This window comes from Oncorhynchus clarkii, chromosome 10, assembly GCF_045791955.1.
Source record: "Oncorhynchus clarkii lewisi isolate Uvic-CL-2024 chromosome 10, UVic_Ocla_1.0, whole genome shotgun sequence".
NCBI lineage: Eukaryota > Metazoa > Chordata > Actinopteri > Salmoniformes > Salmonidae > Oncorhynchus > Oncorhynchus clarkii.
The window spans coordinates 49,346,120-49,373,834 of NC_092156.1; the positions used below are offsets into that span (position 1 = coordinate 49,346,120).

Consider the following 27,715-nt stretch of genomic DNA (forward strand, 5'->3'; position numbering starts at 1 on the left):
TATTGACTGTCACTCATTCTATTGCACTCAATTCTAACCAAACCTGCGTTATCAGTTCATATCAGTAGGTGTCACTGTGCACGAAAAGACTGACGCCATGATGGCTGACTGTCTCTGTATTTGTGAAAGCTATGGTGGTGCTAGAATCCATAAATTATATTTTTCTGCATAAGCCATCCAACTGTTCTGTTGGACAAATGTGTTATATTGTCTCAGTAGACTGCTCTGTGGGATAATTTCTAGGGGTTTACTTTTAAGTCAGTGAAATTTGCTCCACAGATATATTTCAATAATCACCAGCAGTGGAAATAGGATAATACAGTGCCTTGCGAAAGTATTCGGCCCCCTTGAACTTTGCGACCTTTTGCTACATTTCAGGCTTCAAACATAAAGATATAAAACTGTATTTTTTTTGTGAAGAATCAACAACAAGTTGGACACAATCATGAAGTGGAACGACATTTATTGGATATTTCAAACTTTTTTAACAAATCAAAAACTGAAAAATTGGGCGTGCAAAATTATTCAGGTGTTAATACTTTGTAGCGCCACCTTTTGCTGCGATTAAAGCTGTAAGTCGCTTGGGGAATGTCTCTATCAGTTTTGCACATCGAGAGACTGAACATTTTTCCCATTCCTCCTTGCAAAACAGCTCGAGCTCAGTGAGGTTGGATGGAGAGCATTTGTGAACAGCAGTTTTCAGTTCTTTCCACAGATTCTCGATTGGATTCAGGTCTGGACTTTGACTTGGCCATTCTAACACCTGGATATGTTTATTTTTGAACCATTCCATTGTAGATGTTGCTTTATGTTTTGGATCATTGTCATGTTGGAAGACAAATCTCCGTCCCAGTCTCAGGTCTTTTGCAGACTCCATCAGGTTCTTCCAGAATGGTCCTGTATTTGGCTCCATCCATCTTCCCATCAATTTTAACCATCTTCCCTGTCCCTGCTGAAGAAAAGCAGGCCCAAACCATGATGCTGCCACCACCATGTTTGACAGTGGGCATGGTGTGTTCAGGGTGATGAGCTGTGTTGCTTTTACGCCAAACATAACGTTTTGCATTGTTGCCAAAAAGTTCAATTTTGGTTTAATCTGACCAGAGCACCTTCTTCCACATGTTTGGTGTGTCTCCCAGGTGGCTTGTGGCAAACTTTAAACAACACTTTTTATGGATATCTTTAAGAAATGGCTTTCTTCTTGCCATTCTTCCATAAAGGCCAGATTTGTGCAATATACGACTGATTGTTGTCCTATGGACAGAGTCTCCCACCTCAGCTGTAGATCTCTGCAGTTCATCCAGAGTGATCATGGGCCTCTTGGCTGCATCTCTGATCAGTCTTCTCCTTGTATGAGCTGAAAGTTTAGAGGGACGGCCAGGTCTTGGTAGATTTGCAGTGGTCTGATACTCCTTCCATTTCAATATTATCGCTTGCACAGTGCTCCTTGGGATGTTTAAAGCTTGGGAAATCTTTTTGTATCCAAATCCGGCTTTAAACTTCTTCACAACAGTATCTCGGACCTGCCTGGTGTGTTCCTTGTTCTTCATGATGCTCTCTGCGCTTTTAACAGACCTCTGAGACTATCACAGTGCAGGTGCATTTATACGGAGACTTGATTACACACAGGTGGATTGTATTTATCATCATTAGTCATTTAGGTCAACATTGGATCATTCAGAGATCCTCACTGAACTTCTGGAGAGAGTTTGCTGCACTGAAAGTAAAGGGGCTGAATATTTTTGCACGCCCAATTTTTCAGTTTTTGATTTGTTAAAAAAGTTTGAAATATCCAATAAATGTCGTTCCACTTCATGATTGTGTCCCACTTGTTGTTGATTCTTCACAAAAAAATACAGTTTTATATCTTTATGTTTGAAGCCTGAAATGTGGCAAAAGGTCGCAAAGTTCAAGGGGGCCGAATACTTTCGCAAGGCACTGTATATAGACTCATCAAATCAAATTCTCCAAATGCCATGAAATGCTCACTTACAAGCCCTTAAGCATTTCACAGTAAGGTTTACACCTGTTGTATTCGGTGCATGTGACAAATAAAATGTGATTTCATTTGATTTGATTGTGACACCAGCTTTGACATGAACTACGAACTTCACGTTGGTGCTCATCGGCCCTTTTACATGGAAATGAATTAGATACAATATCTGGACACAACACAAACTGCTTAGACAGTGGTAGCCTGTTAAAAAAGAAGGCAAGCATGCACACACAGTGACACACATACAGTATGACATACACGCTAATGGCTGCAGTCAATTTAAGTGCTGTAACACCATAAAGAAATTAAAGGATCGTTACTAATTGACTGTGAATGGCACACTAACCTACAGTAAATGACAAACTACCTTCCAGCTGTGTTCCTTTTTTTCTGGTCATTTATGTGACATGATATTTCTTTAAAGTCCGGCACTTTTCAGAATGCAAATTATGCAACTACTTTCCCTGTAAATGATCATTTGTAGTCACAATTTGTAATCGCAGTAAATAAAAATGTCCTGCTCTCTCTCTCTCTGTCTCTCTCACCCTCTTTTTTTCTCTCTCTCTGTCCCTCTGTCTCTCTGTCTTTGAACTTTTAACATGAAATGTTCCCTCAGATAAGAACCATAATAATATGTCATTATGTAAGAGGAGAAGAAGGTGTCATAAGGAAACTATTGTGTATAGCTTACCACACAAAACCCAATCCAAATGTTTCGGTCCAATTACTAATTAAATGTTTCTAATATTTCACAACACTTAATTGTCCGTAATGGGATAAACGAGTTGTAATGAATTGAAATGTCAGTAACATGCTGTGCGCACTAGCCTTGAGAAGTAACCAACTGTTGACAGTTTGATACCAGCTAGAGATAGCTATCCCTGGTTTACCTGCGTCAGTGTTACAGGTGAGGCGGGGTGGGGCAATGCTCATTTTGAGGCAAAAATACGTAGAGGGTCACTCCAGAGCACATTACAGCACACTTCAATACACGGTTGGGGTAAATTCGAATTCAAGTCAGTCGAATCAGGAATGATTTGAATTTGAAATTCAACTTTTTTTAAAGCTTTTTTAAATAGTTTCTTTTTTTTCTTTCTTCTTTTTCAGTTTGTCATTGAAAATAGATGCTATTTTGTCAATTCTTGAATTGAAATTTCAGTTTAATTTAATTAGTAAGTCAGAAGAGCTTAGTGCCTCTCCAACAGTTGTTAGTGCCTTTCCAACTCTTTCTCCTGAAGTGTTTCACCACCACGAAATCACCTGGTTCAAACAGTGTTCAGCTCCACCTGCTAAATTTGGCAAAGACGCCTTCACCTGGGGGAAAAGAGTCTTAAGAACACTGTTAAGGGTGACACAATATGACCTCCTCCATTCCTTGAAGGGACAACCTGTTCTGGGTATGATCTCTCTCACGAGTGCTTTCGCCACAGCAGCCGGTGTGTCTCTCCTGCAAGGGAAAGATTCAATCCATTTAGAAAACATGTCAACACTCACTATACAATACTTATTCCCCTCGCAAGGGGTCAACTCAATGAAGTCCATCATTAAGTGCTCAAAAGTTCCTTCGGGCCTTGGATTGACTGAAATGTTGGTCAGTCATACAAATCAAACATTTCTTGCAGAAATTATCTGCAAACACAGTGCCACCTACTCTACACCAACATTTATTTACAATATCCACCATCCCTCCTTCGACAATTTTGCAAGGAACTGGAAAGTACAATGGGACATGGTCTGCTCCACTCATCAAGCCATACACCCGAGGTGTCCTTATGACAGCACCCCGCCCACTTCAGGTGTCTCTAAAGCATCAGCCTTGGCCTGTAACGCAACAATATCATTAACAGAGAAAGGGTTGGTGGGAGCTGGAACTGCTGCCATCTGTAGGAGGGAGGAAACAGAAGAAGTAGTAGCCAGTTTAGCTGCACAGTTAGCCTTGGCATTCCCAAGATAAATGTTATCTTTAGAGTGTGGGCCTGACACTTTATCACCAAGATTGAAGAGGGGAGTTGAACAGCCTCCAACAGAGAGGACACAAGCTTACCATGAGTAATTTGTTTTCCAGAGGAGGTCAAAAACCCTCTATTCTTCTACAATGTTCCAAATCATGCACTACACCAAATTAATACCTACTGTCGGTGTATATGTTAACAGAGCTGTCTTTATCCAAAATACAAGCTCTAGTCAAAATATAATTATGCTCCTTGAGCTGACAAGTGAGATGGGAACCTTGCACTCTCCACAGTCTTCAAATTAGTCACAAGAGCATAACCAACTTAAGGCTCTCCTTTATCATTATGCTGAGCAGACCCATCTACAAATCCGGATTTCCTAACAGGGTAGCTCAAGTCCAACCTAGGGCTACAGTCAATTTCAATAGCTAAGTCACAGCCATGGTCTTCACCAGCATCTGCTATTGGGAGAGTTCAGTTAAAGGGTAAAGAATTGTACACCGTTTCAGAGTAACATGGGACATTGTCAACAGAATGTTCTGATCGTCTAGCAGTCTCGCAGGCTTTAAATGAGCCGTTATTGCCTGTGTAATAATTGTGTGCACAGCATGGGGCACATGAAGGGCTAGAGGAGACACAGCCACAATATCAGAACATGCCAAAACAGCCTCAGTAGCAGCCGCTACTGATCTCAAACAGGAAATCATTCCCCTGATCACACTATCCAATCGTTTAGAATTATAACAGATCAGATCCATGATACTCCGTCAAAAGTGCTGACATAAACTCACCCGTCTCAGAAACAAACAGATGAAAAGGTTTCGTATGGTCGGGCAGGCCCAGGCAAAGGGCGGACATCAGAATTGGTTTCAATTTTACCAATGCTACCTCAGCCTCATTGGACCAGACCACAACTTCACTCGCCTCCATCTTTGTCCCATAAATACAATCCTGCAGTGGTTGAACTATCTCTGCATAGTATTTCAACCACGGACGACAGTAACCAGCCACACCCAACAAAGACATCATGTGTTGCTTGGTACCAGGTTTTTAGGCAACCCTTTAATTGCCCATCGCTCCACCATCTCCTTTCTGGGTTACATCATCGCTGCAGGGAGTGTACAGATGGATCCCGGAAAGGTGAGAGCGGTGGTGGATTGGCCCCAGCTTACATCCAGAGTGAAGCTGTAACGTTTCCTGGGATTCACCTATTTTTATTGACGCTTTATCGGGGATTACAGCACCCTGGTTTCCCCCCTGTCTGCACTCACCTTTGCCATGGTTCAGTTCATGTGGTCCCAAGCTGCTGACCAGGCATTCCGGAATCTCAAACACCGCTTCAGCACAGCTCCCATCTTGGTTCATCCTGACCCGTCACGCCAGTTTGTGGTGGATGCCAATTCTTCGGATGTTGGAGTGCGGGCTGTCTTGTACCAGCGTTCTGCCCTGGACCTCAAATTACATCCCTGCGCCTTCTTCTCCTACCGCCTCAACTCCACAGAGAGGAACTATGATGTGGAGAATCGTGAGTTTCTCGTGGTGAAGATAGCATTGGAGAAGTGGAGATAACCGGATGTTCGTTCCTGACAGGGTCTGCTCCTCATCCTGGAGTTGGCCCACTCCTCCAGGCTTGCCTGCCACCCAGGCTCCCAGCGGACCCTGGCCTTTGTGCGACAAAGCATTTGGTGGTTCCTGACGTCTCCTCGTTCGTCGCCGCATGCACGATCTGCACAGAACAAGACTCCTCGGCAAGCTCCGGCTGGTCTCCTTCAACCTCTGCCTGTCCCTTACCATCCCTGGTCTCATATATCCCTGGACTTTGTCACATGTCTCTCCCCCGTCTGATGACAACATCCTGACCTTAGTGGATCGGTTTTCCAAAGCTGCCCACTTCATTCCTCTCCCCAAGCTTCACTCTGCCAAAGAGGTGGCCCAGCTCATGGTGCAGCTTGTCTTCCGGATACATGGACTGCCTGTGGGCATGGTCTCCAACCGGGGTCCTCAGTTCTGGTTCTGGTTCTGGAAGGCATTCTTGCCACTCATTGGGTCGTCAGCCAGCCTGTCCTCTGGGTTCCACCCCCATTTCAACTGCTAGTCGGAGCGAGCCAACCAAGACTTGGAGACAACTCTGCACTGCCTGCGCCCACAACACCCTTCCTTGCTCTGCCACTGGTCTATCGCCCTGTGAATGTTCCCTGGGGTATCAGCCTCCACTCTTCCCTGAGCAGGAGGAAGAGGTTGGCATACCTTCGGCCGGCCAATATGTTTGTCCGCCACTGTCATCTTACCTGGAAGAGAGCCTGGTCGGCCCTTCTCAAGTCCACCTCCAGGTGGCAGATCACCACCGAACCCCGGGCTCCCCGGTCTCGTTTCAGGCAGTAAGTATGGCTGTCCACCCGGGATCTACCCCTACGGGTGGAATCCTGCAAACTCTCCCCCTGGTTTATCATCCCTTTCCCCATCTCCAAGGTCATTAGACCCTCTGCTGTTTGTCTTCTGTTGCCATGTACCCTCCGTATACATCCCACTTTTCATGTTTCCAGAATTAAACCAATGTCTCACAGCCCTTTGTCTCCTGTTTCCAAACCCACCCCTCTGCACCGTCTCATCGACGGCCAACCGGCGTACACGGTGAGCCGTCTAATGAAAGTTCAACTTTGGGGCAGGGGGTTCCAGTACCTGGTTGACTGGGAGGGTAATGTCCTGGAGGAGAGGTGCTGGATCCCCGCTAGGGACATCCTGGACCCAGGCCTCATCGCGGATTTCCAAAGCCGGCACCTTGGTCAGCCAGGTATGCACCCAGGTAGGACACCAGGTGACGCCCCTAGAGAGGTGCAGGGGTATTGTCACTCCCTGATCTGTTTCACCTGTGTTTGTGCTTGTCTCCACCCCCATCCAGGTGTCACCAATCTTCCCCTCAGTGTATTTATACCTGTGTTGTCTGTTTGTCTGTTGCCAGTTCATTTTGTTTCGTGAAACCTACCAGAGATTTTCCCCTTGCTCCTGTCTGTTCAAGTTCCTGTTTTCTAGTTTTTCCCACTTTTGACCATTCTGCCTACCCTGACGCTGAGCCTGCCTGCCGTTCTGTACCTTGCCACACGACACAGGATTATTGACCCCTGCCTACACTGACCCTGAGACTGCCTGCTGTTCTGGACCTTTTGCACCCTATCTGGATTACTGACCTCTGCCTGCCCTTGACCTGTCGTTTTGCCTGCCCTTGTACTAGTAATAACCTTTTGTTACTTCGACACTGACTGCATTTGGGTCTTACCTGAAACGCGATACACTTGAAGTCAATATTACATGAATCACTCTGTATTTTCAGCAAGCTGGAGAGGTCAGTCAGTTGGATGCAGAAATTACCAGTCTGAAGTGAGCTCTATACATAGTGACTTATATGCGGTCACATAAAAACCAACATAAACATAATTCATCGGATTGATTCCAGCATATGACTGACGCCATCTCCTATCTTAATTCATACAACATATTCTGGGCGTTCTGCCAGATGGTCCTAAGGAAAGGGTCATTACTCCCTCATATCTTTACCCAGCACTGGCAGGAACCATGGATTGCTTATGACACAAAGACAAAATTAACATTTTCAATGCTATCTCATCACTACATATAATGATCCTGGTTTACTGTCCCTCCTATTAGAATCATGGTTTTACACACTGCACAACTATACAAATGGAATAGTCTTCTTCCTTTACAAGTGACAGTACAGACACAGTATCATAATATTTCTGAGAAAAAAATCTGAACACAAAGCATGCATGATATTAAAAAAGCTATGTAATATATGATTGTTTGTACAAAAAAAATCTTATTACAACAAACATATACACGCATCGACCTAAATACAGTGAAACTGTGAAGAGGAAGACATCTATGATAATGTGACCTGAGGCTGTATCATGGACCTAGCACAATCTCTCATAGTCAAATACATTCAAAAGACACACGCATGCGCACACACACACACACACACACACACACACACACACACACACACACACACACACACACACACACACACACACACACACACACAAACTGAATCTCTTGATCAAATCCATGTAAAAACAGAGAGAGCTAGTTACTCCTCTGTGTCAGTGATACACAGTGCAACATTTTAACTAAAAGTTTCAGTGTAACAAAATCCTACCTTGCCAATAGCATACTATGGACACAATAAGGCCCTCAGTAATGCACTACAAATATGAGCCCACTTACTGTGCAACTATAGATTTTTTTCTCAAGTACTTGAAAACCAATACCCTTCAAGTTTAAATTTACAGTATGGTGCTGAAACAAAAGGGCGTTGGTTTGTCATCTCAAGTTTGAAGTGAATGAATAAAAACTGAATAATTTAAACTGTTGTGAAATAATTAACAGTTGTCAACCTAGCCATTTGGGATTATATGTACAGTATCTAGGTCTTAACAGCCTCTACCATACGTCACACAAACCTTCACACTATAAAGCTGAACAACGAAACTAAATAGAAATACGCAGGGGAGGAAAAGCCAAGAAGTAACATTAAAGCACACATTTCTTCATGTTGGAGTCTTTCTAGGAGATTCCTCTCCTAGTTTTTGTGTCAGACAGCAAACGAACACGCTAATGTTCAGGATAGCGATACCTCTCCTCTTCTTTTCCTTCATTTTTTTCGGCCCTCCATTCAATCAGGCAGGTGAAGAAATCTCTCTCAGACGTAGTCCTTCCTGACATATCCCGCTGCGCCCCCGCTGTGAGGGGCGGAGTAGGCCATGCCGGGGGGCTTGTACCTCTTCTCCTCCCTGGGGGGGCAGGAGCTGCACAGCATGGCCCCTCCGATCAGTAGCAGGGCTGCAGCCCCCCAGCCAATGTAGAGAGAGGCCCCCAGCTCCCTCTTCTGTGCGTTGATCAGCAGGGGGTTGTAGAAGTCTTGGATGATGGTGCTGGCCGACCAGGAGACAGGGATGAGAACTAGGATCCCGGCCAGGATGAAGAAAATTCCGGAGATGATCATGACTTTAGCTTTGGAGGGTTCATCATCGATGCAGTTGGTGCACTTGGCTCCGACGATGGAGACCATCACCCCTAGAATCCCCAGGATGATTGCGATGATTGTCATGGCTCTGGCGGCCTGCAGGTCCTGGGGCAAGGCCAGGAGGGAGTCGTAGACCTTACACTGCATCTGGCCCGTACTCTGGGTCACACAGTTAATCCACAGGCCTTCCCATATGGTCTGGGATGTGATAATGTTGGCTCCGATATAGGCCGTCACCTTCCACAATGGCAAAGCACAGACCACGATGCCCAGGATGAATCCTATGACGCCCAGGGCAATCCCCACAATCTCCATACCCATCGACATGCTGGCTCCCTGGACTGGCTCTCTCCAACACCTGCCCTTCCTGGAGGAACGAGGAAGTGACTTAACTAAGAAGTTCTTTGAACCTGCTGAGATTCTCAACTTCCAGAATCCAGCGCACAAATTCTAGAACTAACAGAGGATTCAGTCAAGCTGAGATTCTAATCAAAGCAGAAGATTCTGTTCCAAATCTTTGTGGTTCTTTGTGTTCAGTGTTCTTCCTTGTACTCTCTCGCTCTCTCGCTCTCTCGCTCTCTCTTTCTCGCTCTGTGTGTGGGGGTGTGATGTAGCTAAGTGATGCTGCCACATAATCAGAGATCCTTTATACCCCAGGGTAGGCAGGAGAGAAGGAAGGGAGCAGTCACCTGGTGATGATGTCTCCGTATGGTAGAACAGGTGTCTTCAAGCTCTTCACAAAAACAATGCCCTGACCATAGAGGCTACTGAGAGAAGTGGATGGATGGAGGAGGTGGAGGAGGGAGGAGAAGCATGAGAGATGAGAAGAGAAGTGAGGGAGGGAGGGAGGGAGGGAGGGAGGGAGGGAGGGAGGGAGGGAGGGAGGGAGGGAGGGAGGGAGGGAGGGAGCCAGAGGGGAGGGTTTCACCTGTAACTTGACTGTTCCTTACAGGAACATAAGGACAATGACAATTACCCTGGCCTTGCCTGCTCTCTTTTTTCATGCCTTTCAGAAGAAACAATGCCCTCTAAATGTTGGGGAAAAGTATGCTAAATCATGTCTTCTGACTGGATTTGCACTGTATATTTGAGGTACAGGCTGGTATAGGTGGGTCGTTCCACGAAATGAGTTCATTTTTAATGAGTGCCTTTTTAATATGAATAAAGACTTGCTAAAGTGCCAAAATTCTGCATTTGACATGTCCCTCCTTGCACCCTCTGTGACTTCTAGGAATATTTTAACGCACTTAACCGCACACTTTATCCAAGTTTTTACCATCATTGTAAAGCACTAGTTATTTTGTGGCTTTGACATAGTCATTTCTGAAGATTATAATTTATTTCATGTGATTAGCGATTCATTTAAGTCTGTCCCTCATTTTAAGATCAACCCTTTTATGTGAACTGAACTCTCATTTTAATATGGTGAAACTATTCATTTAAATAAATACAAATTCAAAAGAAACATTCAACATCTGAAAGTAAAATCATAGTGTGGATAAAAACTGAGTGGGTCATGCATACAGTAACACGTCAACCCTGTTACCCTGTTACTCAGAGATATACAGGCTTGAAATGTTTGAACAAATTACATTTTGTTTGTGAAGCTTGCATTAAATTGCCACTTCCTGGTGCACAGAACAAGCTTCCATTCTCCCTGTCACAGGGGGATTCATTGCTGATTTAGAATGAAATCATCAACCTTGGCACGGTCAATCATGTTACTTTATTTGGCATTTAATATAGTAAAGTAATTAAAACATTTTTGAGATGAGAAAACATATTTTTATGAAGTGAAACATGTTCAAATTCAGTAAAATGATTTCTTATTATAATTTGTGGAATAGTCTTCTTCCTTTATTGGTGGAACAAGTCAGGAAGTGTCATATAATGGTTTGAATACAGGTGTATTTCACACAAAAAAAGCATGGAGGAGGGGAAACCAGTTATGTTGGTTTGGGCCTGTGGCTACTTATTTGCATGGATACCACACACACACACACAAACACACACACACACACACACACACACACACACACACACACACACACACACACACACACACACACACACACACACACACACACACAGACACAGACACAGACACAGAGTAATACGCCTTACATTGTGATCCCCCTAGACCTATAGCAAAGTACACAATTACATTTTATGATAGTGATTTCTGACAGCGGTCTCTTGGTCCCTTGACTCTAATGGTAATTATTCCATAGTTTGTATACTTCTTCCTTAGTTTGTTTTCCAATTAGAATGTATTAATAAAAGACAATAAGGAAAAGGTTAACGTTCCTGTCAGAATTGGTGTCGCTTTATAATGTTAGCCTACTTCCACAGAAACCTGCTGGCTTTCCACAGCCAGCAGGTTTCTGTGTCTGTTCCTGTAACAGAGCAATTGTGTGTGCAAATATTCCCAGATCCCTGAAAACCTGCAGAACTGTTTTCTGAGTAAACAGAGAGAGAAAGTGAGAGACAAAGAGCATAGACACCCTTAGCATACTAACTCCCCCACCTCTATGATTCAGAGGGGTTGGGTTAAATGCGGAAGACACATTTCAGTGGAATGCATTTAGTTGTATAACTGACTAGGTATCCCCCTTCCTTTCCCTCATCTTAGTATCGGTTAGATACACACTCACATTACACGGCCAGGGATCATCCATAAATACCCAATGCCAGGTTAGAAATACCATAAAAAATGTCACCCACACTTTCAATTGTTGTATATAAGTATAACTAATATTGAGTCACTTTTAAATCCTTAAGAGTCTATTGATGCACCCGCGCATCATTCTAAGTAACATAATGAAAGAAATCCCCATCAAAATCTGTCATTTTAAGCTAGAGATATGGGGTTAAAAAAATAAAATAATTAAACGTTAACATTTCCTGAGTGTTTATATGGACTATCGTAGTAAAGGCCAAATTCAATATTTTATCAACCCTTTTTTTCAAAAACAAACAAAAACACACTAATGATTGACTGACACATTGTGATGACGGCATGGTGCAGTTGGTGAGAAGGAACTGCAGCGATTTGAAGGCGACTTCATAAAAAAACTCCATGATTTAAAAAAAGTTAATGTAGTCGATATAGTCAAGCGCAAGTCAATTTTTATCCCCATAATGCAAGACACTTTGAAAGGCGGTGACGTCTTGACAAAAGTGATCCGCTCAAACACACCCACTCAGTCAGGTTGAGGTCACTCATGAGTTGAAATCACAGGATGTAGAATTTGAATATGAGTGACAGGAAGTAGAATTGAACTTGGTCATAGAACATGAGAGTTTCATTGAATCTGACAAGTCACACTTCCAGATACCAAGAATACAGAATATCACTTTTCTCTGGAAACAATGTTCCTATACTCTTTTAACCTTAGCGCTTAGAATACCCAATTATATTTCGGCAAACAATGTAGTTAAATTGGACCCTACCTTTGATATTGTGTTTTGTATTCTAAAGCTACAATCTGTGATTGGTGCAAAGACTTTGTGGACCTTTTGGATATAATGTAAACCCATTGATTATTGGAGAATATCATACTAGATGCCTCATGAGCATAGAACTGCTGATCATCCCCATTATAACCCAAAAAACAAAACAGTATGGTTTAATTTCAATGTTTACAAACAATACAAATGTAAACAACCCATGTATCTACAGTATGAGCATATATTGCCATCCACAAGGATACACTGTGTAGTAGTGAATGTTTTAAGCCAAAAAATGGAAGCGCCAGAGTCAATCCAGGAGCTAGAAAGCTTTAAAGACCACCACTCCTAGGCCCTGTCGGATATGAAACATGTCGAAGGCAGCATCCGCACTAACTCCGTCATACGCCCGCTGGCAATGAAGTCACGGGCCCGGCCTTCTTCACACCACGTCACCAGCGAAGGAGAGTCTTTCACCTTGGAGGCAGTGGACTGTGCCAGGGACGTACTGAAGTATATCCACAAAAACCTGGAGAGACTGGAGATGCTCCAGACAATTCAGCAGAGCATCGCAGAACTGACAGCCAGCTTAGAGTTCAGCCAAAAGGAAATAGACAAACTGAAGAAGGAGAATACATCTTTGAAAGGTACTGTACATACAGTGCGGAATGCTGTTGAGACAATTCATCTGGAGAACAGAATGCTGAAGGAGTTCACTGCTTGATATACAATCTCGGGGAATGAGAGACATTCTAATTTGGGGGGGGGGGGGATTTCTGAGACAGACAATATCGAACCAGAGAATAGTGGGAAGGAACTTATGACTGAAAAGCTGAAACTGCCCTCTGATGTGGTGGAGAAATCACCTTCTCCAGGGTGCATGGAATGGAATGGGGAAATCCTTCAGAGGCAGACCTCATTGCCTTCTTTGAACATTTCAAACAGAGGAAAATGGCCAAAAGCAGAGGCAGAGAATTAAAAGGAATAACTATGGGATGAATGACCGCTTTCCTCACAACATAAAAGGGCCAGGTGTTCAGATACACAAAAATGACTCACTCATGGTTAACATGAGTCCTGAATCCAGTGTTCCACTAAAAACACAGTGGCTACCTCTACAAAAATTTCATATTCTGTCGATTTGCAATTATCAAAGAAATGTCCCCATATCACCCATATAAATCTGTGTAGTATCCCTAATAAGATCCATGAAGTCTATGACTTGTTGCATAAAAACAACGTGCATGATCTAGCAATCACAGGAACCCATCTGGACCATTCTACTACTGATGGACAGGTCAGCATCAGTGGTCATACTATGATTACAAAGGACGAGGCGGTGGTGCAGCAATATACTTTATATATACACAAAATTCAATTTAGGGTATTGGGCTATTTCAGCCACACCTGTTGCTGATAGGTGTATCAAATCGAGCACACAGCCATGCAATCTCCATAGACAAGCATTGGCAAAAGATTGACCTGACTGAAGAGCTCAGTGATTTCAATGTGGCACCATCATTTAATTTAATTTTTACTTTATTTAACCAGGCAAGTCAGTTAAGAACAAATTCTAATTTCAATGACGGCCTAGGAACAGTGGGTTAACTGCCTGTTCAGGGGCAGAACGAGCCTTGTCGGCTCGGGGGTTTGAACTTGCAACCTTCCGGTTACTAGTCCACCACTCTAACCACTAGGCTACCCTGCCGCCATAGCATGCCACCTTTCCAACAAGTCAGTTCGTCAAATTTCTGCCCTGCTAGAGCTGCCCTGGTCAACTGTAAATGCTGTTATTGTGAAGTGGAAATGTCTAGGAGCAACAACTGCTTAGCAGGGAAATGGTAGACCACACAAGCTCACAGAATGGGACCTCCGAGTGCTGAAGTTTGTAGTGCATTAAAATCGTCTGTCCTCGGTTGCAACACTCACTATCTAGTTCCAAACTGCCTCTGGAAGCAACGTCAGCACGAAAAATGTTAGTTGGGAGCTTCATGAAATTGGTTTCCATGGCCGGGAAGCAGCACATAAGCCTACAATCACCATGTGCTGGCTGGAGTGGTGTAAAGCTCCCCACCATTGGATTCTGGAGCAGTGGAAATGTTTTCTCTGGAGTGATGAATCACGTTCACCATCTGGCAGTCCGACAGACGTATCTGGGTTTGGCGGATGCCAGGAGAACGCTACCTGCCACAATGCCAACTGTGACATTTGATGGATTAGGTACAATAGTCTGAGGCTGTCTTTCATGGTTCGGGCTAGGCCCCTTAGCCCCTTCAAGTGAGGGGACATCTTAATGCTACAGCATACAATTACATTCCAGACGATTATGTACAACTTTGTGGCAACAGTTTGGGGAAGGCCCTTTCTAGTTTCAGCATGACAATTCTCCCATGCTCAAAGCAAGGTCCATACATAATAGTTTGTCGAGATTAGTGTAGAAGAACTTGACTGGACTGCACAGAGCCCTGACCTCAAAACCTTTGGGATGAATTGGAATGCCGACGTAATCGCCCAACATCAGTGCCCAACCTCGCTAATGCTCTTGTGGCTGAATGGAAGCAATTCCCCGCAGCAATGTTCCAACGTCTAGTAGAAAGTCTTCCCAGAAGAGTGGAGGCTGTGATAGCGGCAAAGGGGGAACCAACTCTATATTAATGCCCATGATATAGAAATACTACGACTAGAGTTCAACTTACCATTTCAACCACCAAAATGAGTTGGATGTGTGTACATTTTCAAATGTATCTTACCTGGATGTTATATGTGACAGTATTGACCATGCTACTGATGAAAACAAAAAGTGATATATTCTCAAAGATTTTAATATTAACTGGAAGCACTATGAGTGAGGGCAACAAATCCAAACCTGCCAGATTCAATGATAGTGTAAATCTAACGGAAATATTTAATGCCACCACTTAATCCTCCAGAAAAAGGTTTGGCAACCAAACTTCATCATGTATTGGTTTGATATTTTGCAGTAAAAATATGTACCTTTGGGCTCGACCAATCATAGTATTATTAAAAACAAAAAACTACATATTAAGTAAGAAGTTGGCATTGGTCTGAAACCGAAAAAATAAATGAAATTCACATAAGCACCACAATGCCTATTCTACCCAGGCTCTACCAAGGTTTTCTGACTGGTTGCATCACCGCCTGTATGGCAACTGCTCGGCATCCGGCCGTAAGGAGCTACAACCGTAAGGAGCTAGGGTAGTGCATACGGCCCAGTACATCACTGGGGCCAAGCTTCCTGCCATACAGGACCTATATACTAGGCGGTGTCAGAGGAAGGCTCAAATAATTGTCAAATACTCCAGTCACCCAAGTCATAGACTGTTCTCTCTGCTTCCACACAGCAAGCGCTACCGGAGCACCAAGTCTAGGTCCAAAAGGCTCCTTTACAGCTTCTACCCCCAAGCCATAAGACTGCTGAAAGAAATAATCAAATGGCCACCCAGACGATTTACATTGACACCCCCCCCCCCCCCCCCCTCCTTTGTTTTTAAACTTGCTAGTCGCTGTTTATTATCTATGCATAGTGACTTTACCCCTACCTACATGTACAAATTACCTCAACTAATCTTTACCCCTCACATTGACTCGGTGCCGGTAACCCCTGTATATAGCCTTGTAATTGTTATTTTATTGTGTTACTTTTTATTTATTTTTTACTTTTGTTTATTTAATAAATATTTTCTTGACTCTATTTCTTGAACTCCATTGTTGGTTAGGGGCTTGTAAGTAAGCATTTCAAGGTAAGGTCTACTACACCTGTTGTTTTTCGGCGCATGTGACAAATAAAATGTGATCTGATTTGATATGATTGCTTATTCTATTGACCTAATCATGGCATCAATAGCCTGCAGTTTCACATTACCACAGATATCAGCTGATGAAGTGCTCAAAGCATTAATTTGATTACCTGAGGTCTCCTGGGCTCAATCTCATTGACAACAAACAATTTTGACTAGCAGCGCCCTACTGTATATTGCAGTTCCAATTAGCCATATTGTTAACCTCCCATTAACCCAAGGAAAGTTTCCTAATGAGTGGAGGCATGCAAAATTGTGCCCAATTCCACAAGAAGAAATTACCTTTTACAATATCAAACAGTAGAACAATTAGCTTACTGTTGTCATTTAGTACGATTTTGGGAGAAATTGTCAGAAACCATATATGGGAATATATAGAACAAAATAAAAGTATCACAGCCTACCAGCATGCATACCGTAAGGATCATATGGCTGCAACAGTTCTGGCTGATTTAAACAAGATCAATGGCAAGTCACTTGACCAAGGTAAACTTCTTCTTGATTTTATTGCTGCTTTTGACTTTGATAATCATGATATGCTGTTGATGAAATTGTGTGAATATGGATTTGATAACACCTCATTTAGATGGTTACGGCCCAAGCAAATGTACATTCATAAATGGTGCCTATTCTGATCCTCATTCTGTAACTGTGGTGTTTCACAATGTAGTGGCCAAGGACCTCTTACACAAAGTATTCACAGCCCTTGACTTTTTCCCAAAATTTTTGTGTTACAGCCTGAATTAAAAATGTTTTAATTTACATTTTCTGGCACTGGCCTACACACAATGACCAATAATTTCAAATCAAATCAAATCAAATTGTAAAAGGCCTCCTGCGGGGATGGTGGCTGGGATTAAAAATGAATAAGTAAATAAAATATAAATATAGGGCAAAACACACATCACGACAAGAGAGACAACACAATGCTACATAAAGAGAGACCTAAGGCAACAACATAGCAAGGCAGCAACACAACATAACAACGACATGGTAGCAACACAACATGGTAGCAGCAAAAAACATGGTACCAACATTATTGGGCACAGACAGCAGCACAAAGGGCAAGCAGGTGGAGACAACAATACATCACAGAAAGCAGCCACAACTGTCAGTAAGAGGGTCCATGATTGAGTCTTTGAATGAAGAGATGGGTAGATGGGTAAAAAAAAGCAGACATTGAATATCCCTTTGAGCATGGTGAAGTTAATAATTACACTTTGGATGGTGTATCAATACACCCAGTCACTACAAAGACACAGGTGTCCTTCCTAACTCATTTGCCGGAGAAGAAGGAAACCACTCACCATTCACTCACCATGAGGCCAATGATGACTTTAAAATAGTTACAGAGTTCAATGGCTGTGATAGAAAACTGAGGGGGGATCAACAACGTTGTAGTTTCTCCACAATACTAACCTAATTGACAGCATGAAAAGAAGGAAGCTGTACAGAATAAATTACCATACATGCGTCCTGTTTCCAACAAGGCAGTAAAGTAAAACTGCAAGAATTTGGGAAAGCAATTAACTTTTTGTCCTGAATACAAAGTGTTATGTGTAACGCAAATCCAATACAACTCATTACTGAGTACCACTCTCCATATTTACAAGGATAGTAGTGTCTGCATCATATTATGGGTATGCTTGTAATTGCTAGGGACTGTGGAGGTTTTCAGGATAAAACAATAAAAGGAACCAGGCAAACCTGGTTCAGTCTGCTTTCCACCAGACACTGGGAGATGAATTCACCTTTCAGCAGAACAATAACCTAAAATACATAACCTAAAAAACACTGACGTTGCTTACTAAGAAGACGGTGAATGTTCCTGAGTGGCAAAGTTACAGTTTTGACTTAAATGTGCTTGGAAATCTATGGCAAGACCTGAAAACAGTTGTCTTGCAATGATCAACAACCAATTTGACAGAGCTTGAAGAATTTTGAAAAGAATAATGGGCAAATATTGTACAATCCAGGTGTGGAAAGTTCTTAGAGATTTACCCAGAAAGACTCTGAGCTATAATTGCTGCCAAAGGTGATTCTAACATGCATTGACTCAGGAGGTTGAATACTTATATAATAAAGATATATTACTGTTTTTATGTATTTTTTTTTACAAATGTATGAATTTTTCTTCCACTTGGACATTAGAATATTTTGTGTACATCGTTGACAAATTTTTTTTGAATTGAATTGAAATCCTTTTTAATCCCACTATGTATCCCAACAAAATGTGGAAAAAGTCAAGGGATATGAATACTTTCTGAAGGCACTGTATATACTTGCTTTATATAAATTACAGTGGGGAGAACAAGTATTTGACACACTGCCGATTTTGCAAGTTTTCCTACTTACAAAGCATGTAGAGGTCTGTAATTTGTAACATACAGTGCCTTGCGAAAGAATTCGACCCCCTTGAACTTTGCGACCTTTTCCCACATTTCAGGCTTCAAACATAAAGATATAAAACCGTATTTTTTTGTGAAGAATCAACAACAAGTGGGACACAATCATGAAGTGGAACGACATTTATTGGATATTTCAAACTTTTTTAACAAATCAAAAACTGAAAAATTGGGCGTGCAAAATTATTCAGCCCCTTTACTTTCAGTGCAGCAAACTCTCTCCAGAAGTTCAGTGAGGATCTCTGAATGGTCCAATGTTGACCTAAATGACTAATGATGATAAATACAATCCACCTGCGTGTAATCAAGTCTCTGTATAAATGCACCTGCACTGTGATAGTCTCAGAGGTCCGTTAAAAGCGCAGAGAGCATCATGAAGAACAAGGAACACACCAGACAGGTCCGAGATACTGTTGTGAAGACGTTTAAAGCCGGATTTGGATACAAAAAGATTTCCCAAGCTTTAAACATCCCAAGGAGCACTGTGCAAGCAATAATATTGAAATGGAAGGAGTATCAGACCACTGCAAATCTACCAAGAACTGGCCGTCCCTCTAAACTTTCAGCTCATACAAGGAGAAGACTGATCAGAGATGCAGCCAAGATGCCCATGATCACTCTGGATGAACTGCAGAGATCTACAGCTGAGGTGGGAGACTCTGTCCATAGGACAACAATCAGTCGTATATTGCACAAATCTGGCCTTTATGGAAGAGTGGCAAGAAGAAAGCCATTTCTTAAAGATATCCATAAAAAGTGTTGTTTAAAGTTTGCCACAAGCCACCTGGGAGACACACCAAACATGTGGAAGAAGGTGCTCTGGTCAGATTAAACCAAAATTGAACTTTTTGGCAACAATGCAAAACGTTATGTTTGGCGTAAAAGCAACACAGCTCATCACCCTGAACACACCATGGCCACTGTCAAACATGGTGGTGGCAGCATCATGGTTTGGGCCTGCTTTTCTTCAGCAGGGACAGGGAAGATGGTTAAAATTGATGGGAAGATGGATGGAGCCAAATACAGGACCATTCTGGAAGAAAACCTGATGGAGTCTGCAAAAGACCTGAGACTGGGACGGAGATTTGTCTTCCAACAAGACAATAATCCAAAACATAAAGCAAAATCTACAATGGAATGGTTAAAAAATAAACATATCCAGGTGTTAGAATGGCCAAGTCAAAGTCCAGACCTGAATCCAATCGAGAATCTGTGGAAAGAACTGAAAACTGCTGTTCATAAATGCTCTCCATCCAACCTCACTGATTTCGAGCTGTTTTGCAAGGAGGAATGGGAAAAAATGTCTGTCTCTCGATGTGCAAAACTGATAGAGACATACCCCAAGCGACTTACAGCTGTAATCGCAGCAAAAGGTGGCGCTACAAAGTATTAACTTAAGGGGGCTGAATAATTTTGCACGCCCAATTTTTCAGTTTTTGATTTGTTAAAAAAGTTTGAAATATCCAATAAATGTCGTTCCACTTCATGATTGTGTCCCACTTGTTGTTGATTCTTCACAAAAAAATACAGTTGTATATCTTTATGTTTGAAGCCTGAAATGTGGCAAAAGGTCGCAAAGTTCAAGTATATTGAGAATACTTTCGCAAGGCACTGTAGGTACACTTCAACTGTGAGAGACGGAATCTAAAACAAAAATAATCCAGAAAATCACATTGTATGATTTTTAAGTAATTCATTTGCATTTTATTGCATGACATAAGTATTTGATACATCAGAAAAGCAGAACTTAATATTTGGTACAGAAACCTTTGTTTGCAATTACAGAGATTTCATGTAGTTCTTGACCGGGTTTGCACACACTACAGCAGGGATTTTGGCCCACTCCTCCATACAGACCTTCTCCAGATCCTTCAGGTTTCGGGGCTGTTGCTGGGTAATACGGACTTTCAGCTCCCTCCAAAGATTTTCTATTGAGTTCAGGTCTGGAGACTGGCTAGGCCACTCCAGGACCTTGAGATGCTTCTTACGGAGCCACTCCTTAGTTGCCCTGGCTGTGTGTTTCGGGTCGTTGTCATGCTGGAAGACCCAGCCACGACCCATCTTCAAAGCTCTTACTGAGGGAAGGAGGTTGTTGGCCAAGATCTCGCGAATCATGGCCCCATCCATCTTCCCCTCAATACGGTGCAGTCGCTCTGTCCCCTTTACAGAAAGGCATCCCCAAAGAATTATGTTTCCACCTCCATGCTTCACGGTTGGGATGGTGTTCTTGGGGTTGTACTCATCCTTCTTCTTCCTCCAAACACGGCGAGTGGAGTTTAGACCAAAAAGCTCTATTTTTGTCTCATCAGACCACATGACCTTCTCCCATTCCTCCTCTGGATTATCCATATGGCCATTGGCAAACTTCAGACGGACCTGGACATGCGCTGGCTTGAGCAGGGGGACCTTGCGTGCGCTGCAGGATTTTAATCCATGACGTTGTAGTGTGTTACTAATGGTTTTCTTTGAGACTGTGGTCACAGCTCTCTTCGGGTCATTGACCAGGTCCTGCCGTGTAGTTCTGGGCTGATCCCTCACCTTCCTCATGATCATTGATGCCCCACGAGGTGAGATCTTGCATGGAGCCCCAGACCGAGGTTGATTGACCGTCATCTTGAACTTCTTCCATTTTCTAATAATTGCGCCAACAGTTGTTGCCGTCTCACCAAGCTGCTTGCCTATTGTCCTGTAGCCCATCCCACCCTTGTGCAGGTCTACAATTCTATCCCTGATGTCCTTACACAGCTGTCTAGTCTTGGCCATTGTGGAGAGGTTGGAGACTGTTTGATTGAGTGTGTGGACAGGTGTCTTTTATACAGGTAACGAGTTCAAACAGGTGCAGTTAATACAGGAACTGAGTGGAGAACAGGAGGGCTTCTTAAAGAAAAACTAACAGGTCTGTGAGAGCCAGAATTCTTACTGGTTGGTAGGTGATCAAATACTTATGTCACGAAATAAAATGCAAATGAATTACTTACAAATCATACAATGTGATTTTCTGGATTTTTGTTTTAGATTCCGTCACTCACAGTTGAAGTGTACCTATGATAAAAATGACAGACCTCTACATGCTATGTAAGTAGGAAAACCTGCAATATTGGCAGTGTATCAAATACTTGTTCTCCCCACTGTACCTCCCTCTCCAATTCTACGGAAACCATGCTTGCTGACAAAACCACTTTCTAGTAAAAGGCAATTCTGTAGGTCAGCTAAAAAAGTATCTTGAAGCTGACAGGATAATTATTTCAAATTGTATAACCCCAAACAAATTAGTGCTAAATACAAAGAAAACCAAGGCAATATGTGCGAAGAGCAGAATGAATAAACCACCCTCCTTACAGCTGACATTTGGCAGGACTCCCATAGAAGATGTTTCAGTGACTAGGCTGTTTGGTGTGCTGCTGGACAACTGTGTATCTTGGTCATCACACATTTCACAACTCTGCAACAAAATGATCAGCACCTCCTGTATGTTAAGAAGGATTGCCAGAGCAAATTCTGGAACAAATCTCACAAGCTCTCCATAGTCAAATTACCTCGCCTGGAGCAATGCAAGTGTTGGTGACCTGAAGAGACTGCAGATAGCACAAAATAAGGCAGCCAGAATGGTTATTCAATGTGGTTATGATTGGTCCTCCATAGAATTACATAATGCACTCAAATGGCCTGACTGATGAAACATGCGCAGAGAGATAGCGGTTGCTAAGTGCGTCGTTGGAGCATGTGTCGATACTGATAGGATCGAAAGAAAGGGGATGTTGCTCTCGGATCAGCATTCTCAATTCAAATCTTACATTAACATTGCAATTATTTCACAATACTAACGACAGATCAGCTCCTAGAGAGAAATATTACCACCTATGCCTGCAAATATTGCGGTGGTTTATTCTAATGCTTATCCCTCCCAAAATCTCTACAAAATTACAGATCTTGCACATCACTGTACAGGTTAGGCTGCACATCATTAAATATATTGAGACAAATTACAGACAGTAGCCTACTAGTAGCAAAATATAACTACATTTATTGAACATTAAATATATTCCAATATGATTGAAATAGGCCTATGGCCTACTATATTTACATTTCAATGCAGCCATCTGTTTTTATTTTAAGCTTCTTTTTATGTCCCTTGTTTGTAACCATTGCAAAGACATTGGAAACTTTATACTGAAGTTATAGGCTGTCATAAAGAGATGGATAAACCATGTGATCCTATGTTTAACTGATATATTCTGTGTATAAAGGGATGCAGGAGGGCAAAAAAAATCATCTAACACGCTTAGCTGTTCTACGAGTGGTCTGAGGCAGGCGTTAGATTACTAGCGTTTTCAAGTGCAACGTTAATTCACATGTTTTTGGGAAACAGCTTTAACGGTGCTCCTACGAACGTTGTAACGATGAATTTTGACTTAAGACGCTATTGGGAATCTCGGCCCAGTCCAGCATCTCTTAAAGTTGCAATATGTAACTTTTTGGGGTAACCCAACCAAATCCACATAAAAATGTGAGTTGTAGACCTGTCATTCTCATTGTAAATCTAACAAGAGGAGTATCTGTTCTATGTGTGCTATTTCTATGCTTTAAGTTAGTTTTTTGCGTCTTTCACTTTCGGTTTTGTACACCAGCTTCAAACTGCAGAAAATGCAACCTTTTTGGTTTTGGAAATTATAGTTTACAGCGGTTAAATACTTGCTTGTTTTGTCACATAAACTGAAATTAGGCAAAACTATTAGAATTTTAGCAACCAGGAAATGGCAGAGCGATTTTTGCATACTGCATCTTTAAACATTCCTGGATTGTTAGGGTTTTCTTCCGATGAAGGAGAGGCGGACCAAAATGCAGCGTGGTCATTTTTATACATCTTTAATAAAGATGAAAAACAAACAATACAAAAACGTAACACAAAAACCTAACAGCCTATACTGGTGCAAACCAAACACAGAGACAAGAACAATCACCCACAAAACACTCAAAGAATATGGCTGCCTAAATATGGTTCCCAATCAGAGACAACGATAAACACCTGCCTCTGATTGAGAACCAATTCAGGCAACCATAGACTTTTCTAAACAACCCCACTATACCACAATCCCAATACCTACCAAAACCCCAAGACAAAACACACCACATAATAAACCCATGTCACACCCTGGCCTGACCAAAATAATAAAGAAAACACAAAATACTAAGACCAGGGCGTGACATGGATGCTTTTTCATGTGTGTTTGAGGTCATTGTCCTGCTGTAAGACCCACAACCTTCAATGGAGACCCAGTTTGTCGACACTGGGTTGAGCATTTGACTACAAAACACATGATAATCTGTTGATTTCATGATGCCTTGCGCACATTCAAGGCCCCCAGTACCAGAGGCAGAAAAGCAACCCCACAGCACTATCAAACCTCTACCATCTTTGACTACAGGGAGGGTGTTCTTTTCTTTGAATGCTTCATTTGGTCATCAGTAAACACAGTGTTGATCTGTATTGCCAAAGAGCTCTAATTTTGTTTCATTGGTCCACATAACATTTACCCAAGTATTTAACTTGTTTAGGTGGATTTTTGAGTTCAATCAGGCTTTCTTGTGTCTCCTTCAGCGGTGGGGTGTTCCTATGTTTACCAACGACCAAAATAAGTGTTCAAAGAAATGATCACCCTCTACACAATAACGTATGTGGGGAGGTTCAATAATGCTGTGAGGTTGCTTTGCTGCCTCTGGTACTTGGGGCTTGGGGCCTTGAATGTGTGCAAGACGTCGGGGCCTTGAATGTGCGCAAGACGTCATGAAATTAGCAAATTATCAAGGTGTTTTGGAGTGCAATGTTCGACCCAGTGTCCAAAAACTGTCTCTTTTGAAGGTTGTGAGTCTTCGAGTAGGACAACAATCCCAAACTCACATAAAAAGCACCCTGAAAGGGATGAAGAAGAAACGCTGCACTGTTTTGGAATGGCCAGTGAAGAGTCCAGATCTGAATCACATCACCGCTCTATGGTGAGAGCGGAAAACAGCATTTGGTGGAGGGCACCCCTCAAACAATGAAGAATTAGAGCAGTTTACTGCTGAAGAGTGGGACAAATTGCCAGTAGAAAGGTGCAGCAAGCGTATTTGTCACGCCCTGACCTTAGAGAGCTTTTTATGTCTCTATTTTGGTTTGGTCAGGGTGTGATTTGGGGTGGGCATAAAATTTTCCTTTTTCTATATTTAGTATTTCTTTGTTTTGGCCGGGTATGGTTCTCAATCAGGGACAGCTGACTATCATTGTCTCTGATTGGGAACCATACTCAGGTAGCTTTTTCCCACCTATGTTTTGTGGGTAGTTATTTTCTGTTTGGTGTTTTCTGCACCTGACAGGACTGTTTCGGTTTGCATTAGTGTATTTTTGTATTAGTGTTCAGTTTAAATAAAAGTCATGAACACTTACCACGCTGCGCTTTGGTCCGATTCTTCCTCATCAGACGACGACACCCATTACAGTATTGATGGTTAAAAGAAAGCATTTGTTGGCAGTTATCTTCGCCAAAGGATTTGCAAACCAAGTAATAGTTCCGGGGTGACAATTTTATCAATGCCATTTGTCTTTATTTTCTACTTCAAAATTGTAACCTTAAGTTTACCAAAATATAATTAGTTCTGCAATGTTGAAAATCCAGTAAGGTGTGGAAACACAAAGTTTGTAGGTAATTTTTTAAGAAACATGCAAGGGTGCCAATATATTTGGCTGTAACTGTACACTGATATTTATTAATCAAACTGAAAACACAATATTGTCAGGCAGAGGTCCACCATTTACAGTACAGTAGTACTGTACTTACACGTACCATCGAAAGGTTATCTATTTCAAAATAATTTACAATATAAAACAGAGCCCAGATTGGCTGTGAATTTTTATAAGAATGATGAAAAGATAACATATCGCATATCGCAACAACAAAAACAGATTCAAATTCCAAACTTCTTTATGAGCCGTTTTTTAAAAACAGGGTTACTCTATGGGGAGAAGATTTGCTCCCATCCCAACAATGTCTCTGCTGTCAATGCTCGTTGTTCTTCATAGTTTATGGCTGTTGACCAGACTGTTTGGTTGAGCCCCAGTAACCCTGCACAGTATATTTTGGTATTTATGTATCATAAAATATATTTATCTATTTTCCTAGTCCTACTGCAAGTATCTTGCTTTGTTGGAACGTCTGTTGGATTGATTGGACTCTGACACATAACCTATTTATCCACTGAAGGAAATAGTTTTCTGCAAACTGTATACACAACAGTTATTTACAATACAATACAAGCTTTGCAATGTCCTACCTCTTCTTCTCACAACAGTACAAAACCCAAAGGTTTCACATATTCCATGTAACATTTGGAAATGAGTGATTCAAACCACTACAACGAAGAATAGCAAACAAAAACAAAAAAGTTCAGATAAATATGATATAAACATTAAGTTCAGCTGTAGGTCAACTTGCCATGACGTTTTTTTAATCAGAACATCTATTATATAATGACATGCGTAGTCAAGATACAGTATAATATACTGTATCTTGTAATAATTGTTGTCATAACAAACTGTATAAGAAATTATTAACTGTAGTTATTGTAGTTACTTCCTCTGGGAATGTAACTCATTGCCAATAAAAAGCACTCAGTTATGTTGAGTGCCTGACAACTGATAGTAAACCAGACAGAAGTATAAAACAACATACATCTTGTTTTCGTGGACTTTTTTTTCAGTCTCAGAGGAGACTTGATTAATGAGCTCTTGTCACCTTAAGCCGCCCTGTGGTCGATACATCCCCCTTTCCATGAAGGCAAGGATGAGTAATAGAATTTGCCCATGGTCCTGGTATATTTAAACAAACTGTGGAAACACTCCGTTATATTCTCAAGAAACCCACAAATAAACCGACATGTTGAACACCCCCCCCCCCCCCTCCTTTTCTCACACATAGTCTTTCCTGTTGTAGGAGCTAGGGGCCATGGACCTTGGAGCAGCGGAATACGCCATCTGGCTTTGGGGAGGGATTGAGTACCTTTTCATTGGTTTGTCTTCCTGAGGAGGGCAGCTGCAGCAGAGGATAGCCCCCCCCAGCAGCAGCAATGCGGCCGCGGCCCAGCCCAGGTACAGCGCTGCCCCGATCTCCATCTTCTGTGCCGAGGGGATGATAGGGTTGTAGAACTCCAGGATGATGATGTGGGCTGACCAGGACACAGGCACCAGCTGGACCAGTGAAGCTAGGATAAAGGCAGCTCCGGCGGACAACACCACCTTGGCCTTCACTCCCTCCTTCTCGATGCAGTTAGTACACTTGGCTCCGATGGTCGCCACGAGGAGAGCTAAGACCACCAGGATGATGGTGGCCACAGAGAGAGCTCTGGCAGCCTGCAAGTCCTGGGGCAAGGCCAGCATGGAGTCGTAAACCTTACACTGCATCTGGCCTGTGCTCTGAACCACACAGCTCATCCATAAACCTTCCCAGTAGACCTGGGCTGTGACGATGTTGGCTCCGATGAAGGCTGAGACCCTCCACATGGGCAGAGCACAGCTCACTACGCTCAGTATCCAGCTGGACAGGCTCACACCCACTAGCTCCAGAGCGAACGACGCCATCGCACCGCACTACAATTAAGTCTCACTTAGGATTAAGATGGCACTCCTCTTTCTCTCACTCTCCTTTTCTTGGTCTCAGTCACTCACTCCGCTGCTGTGGCTCTTTCGCTCCTTTCTCAGTCTCTTTATTTATTTTCTTCTCTTTCCCTATCTCAGACTCTCACTTTGGCCTTATTTCCTTCTTCTTTCTCTCTCACTCTTCTTGGTTGTTACTATTTCTCACCTTTTAACCCCTCACACTGTCTTTCTCCCCTGTATGCAGTCCTTTTTTCCTTCTTGTCTCCTTCTGTCTTTAGCAGCTCACCTCTCCCTTGTCTTAGTATCCAGAAACGAAAGCTTCTCAAAGTGTGTTCTCTCTGTGTGTGTGTATCTCTGTCTCTTTGCTTTCGGGTGAGGAGTTGTCCACTCTTATCTTGATATATTTTATTGCAGCTTGGTCAGA

General features: G+C 42.4%; 1 protein-coding gene across 2 annotated transcripts; it reads right to left on the reverse strand.

Annotated features, from left to right (window-relative positions):
- Positions 1 to 8,665: 8,665 nt before the first annotated feature.
- On the reverse strand, positions 8,666 to 27,632 carry LOC139418707 (claudin-4-like). 2 transcript variants are annotated; one of them, XM_071168360.1, is made up of 3 exons: positions 26,659 to 27,632; positions 14,103 to 14,125; positions 8,666 to 9,077 (listed from the first exon to the last, which is right to left on the reverse strand). In XM_071168360.1, the coding sequence occupies exons 1-3, from the start codon at positions 27,271 to 27,273 to the stop codon at positions 8,666 to 8,668; spliced, it is 1,050 nt and encodes a 349-aa protein (XP_071024461.1). In that variant the 5' UTR covers positions 27,274 to 27,632. The 2 variants fall into 2 exon arrangements, with proteins under 2 accessions (XP_071024461.1, XP_071024460.1); XM_071168359.1 differs by lacking the exon at positions 14,103 to 14,125 and having other exon boundaries at positions 8,666 to 9,317; positions 26,792 to 27,632.
- Positions 27,633 to 27,715: the final 83 nt, after the last annotated feature.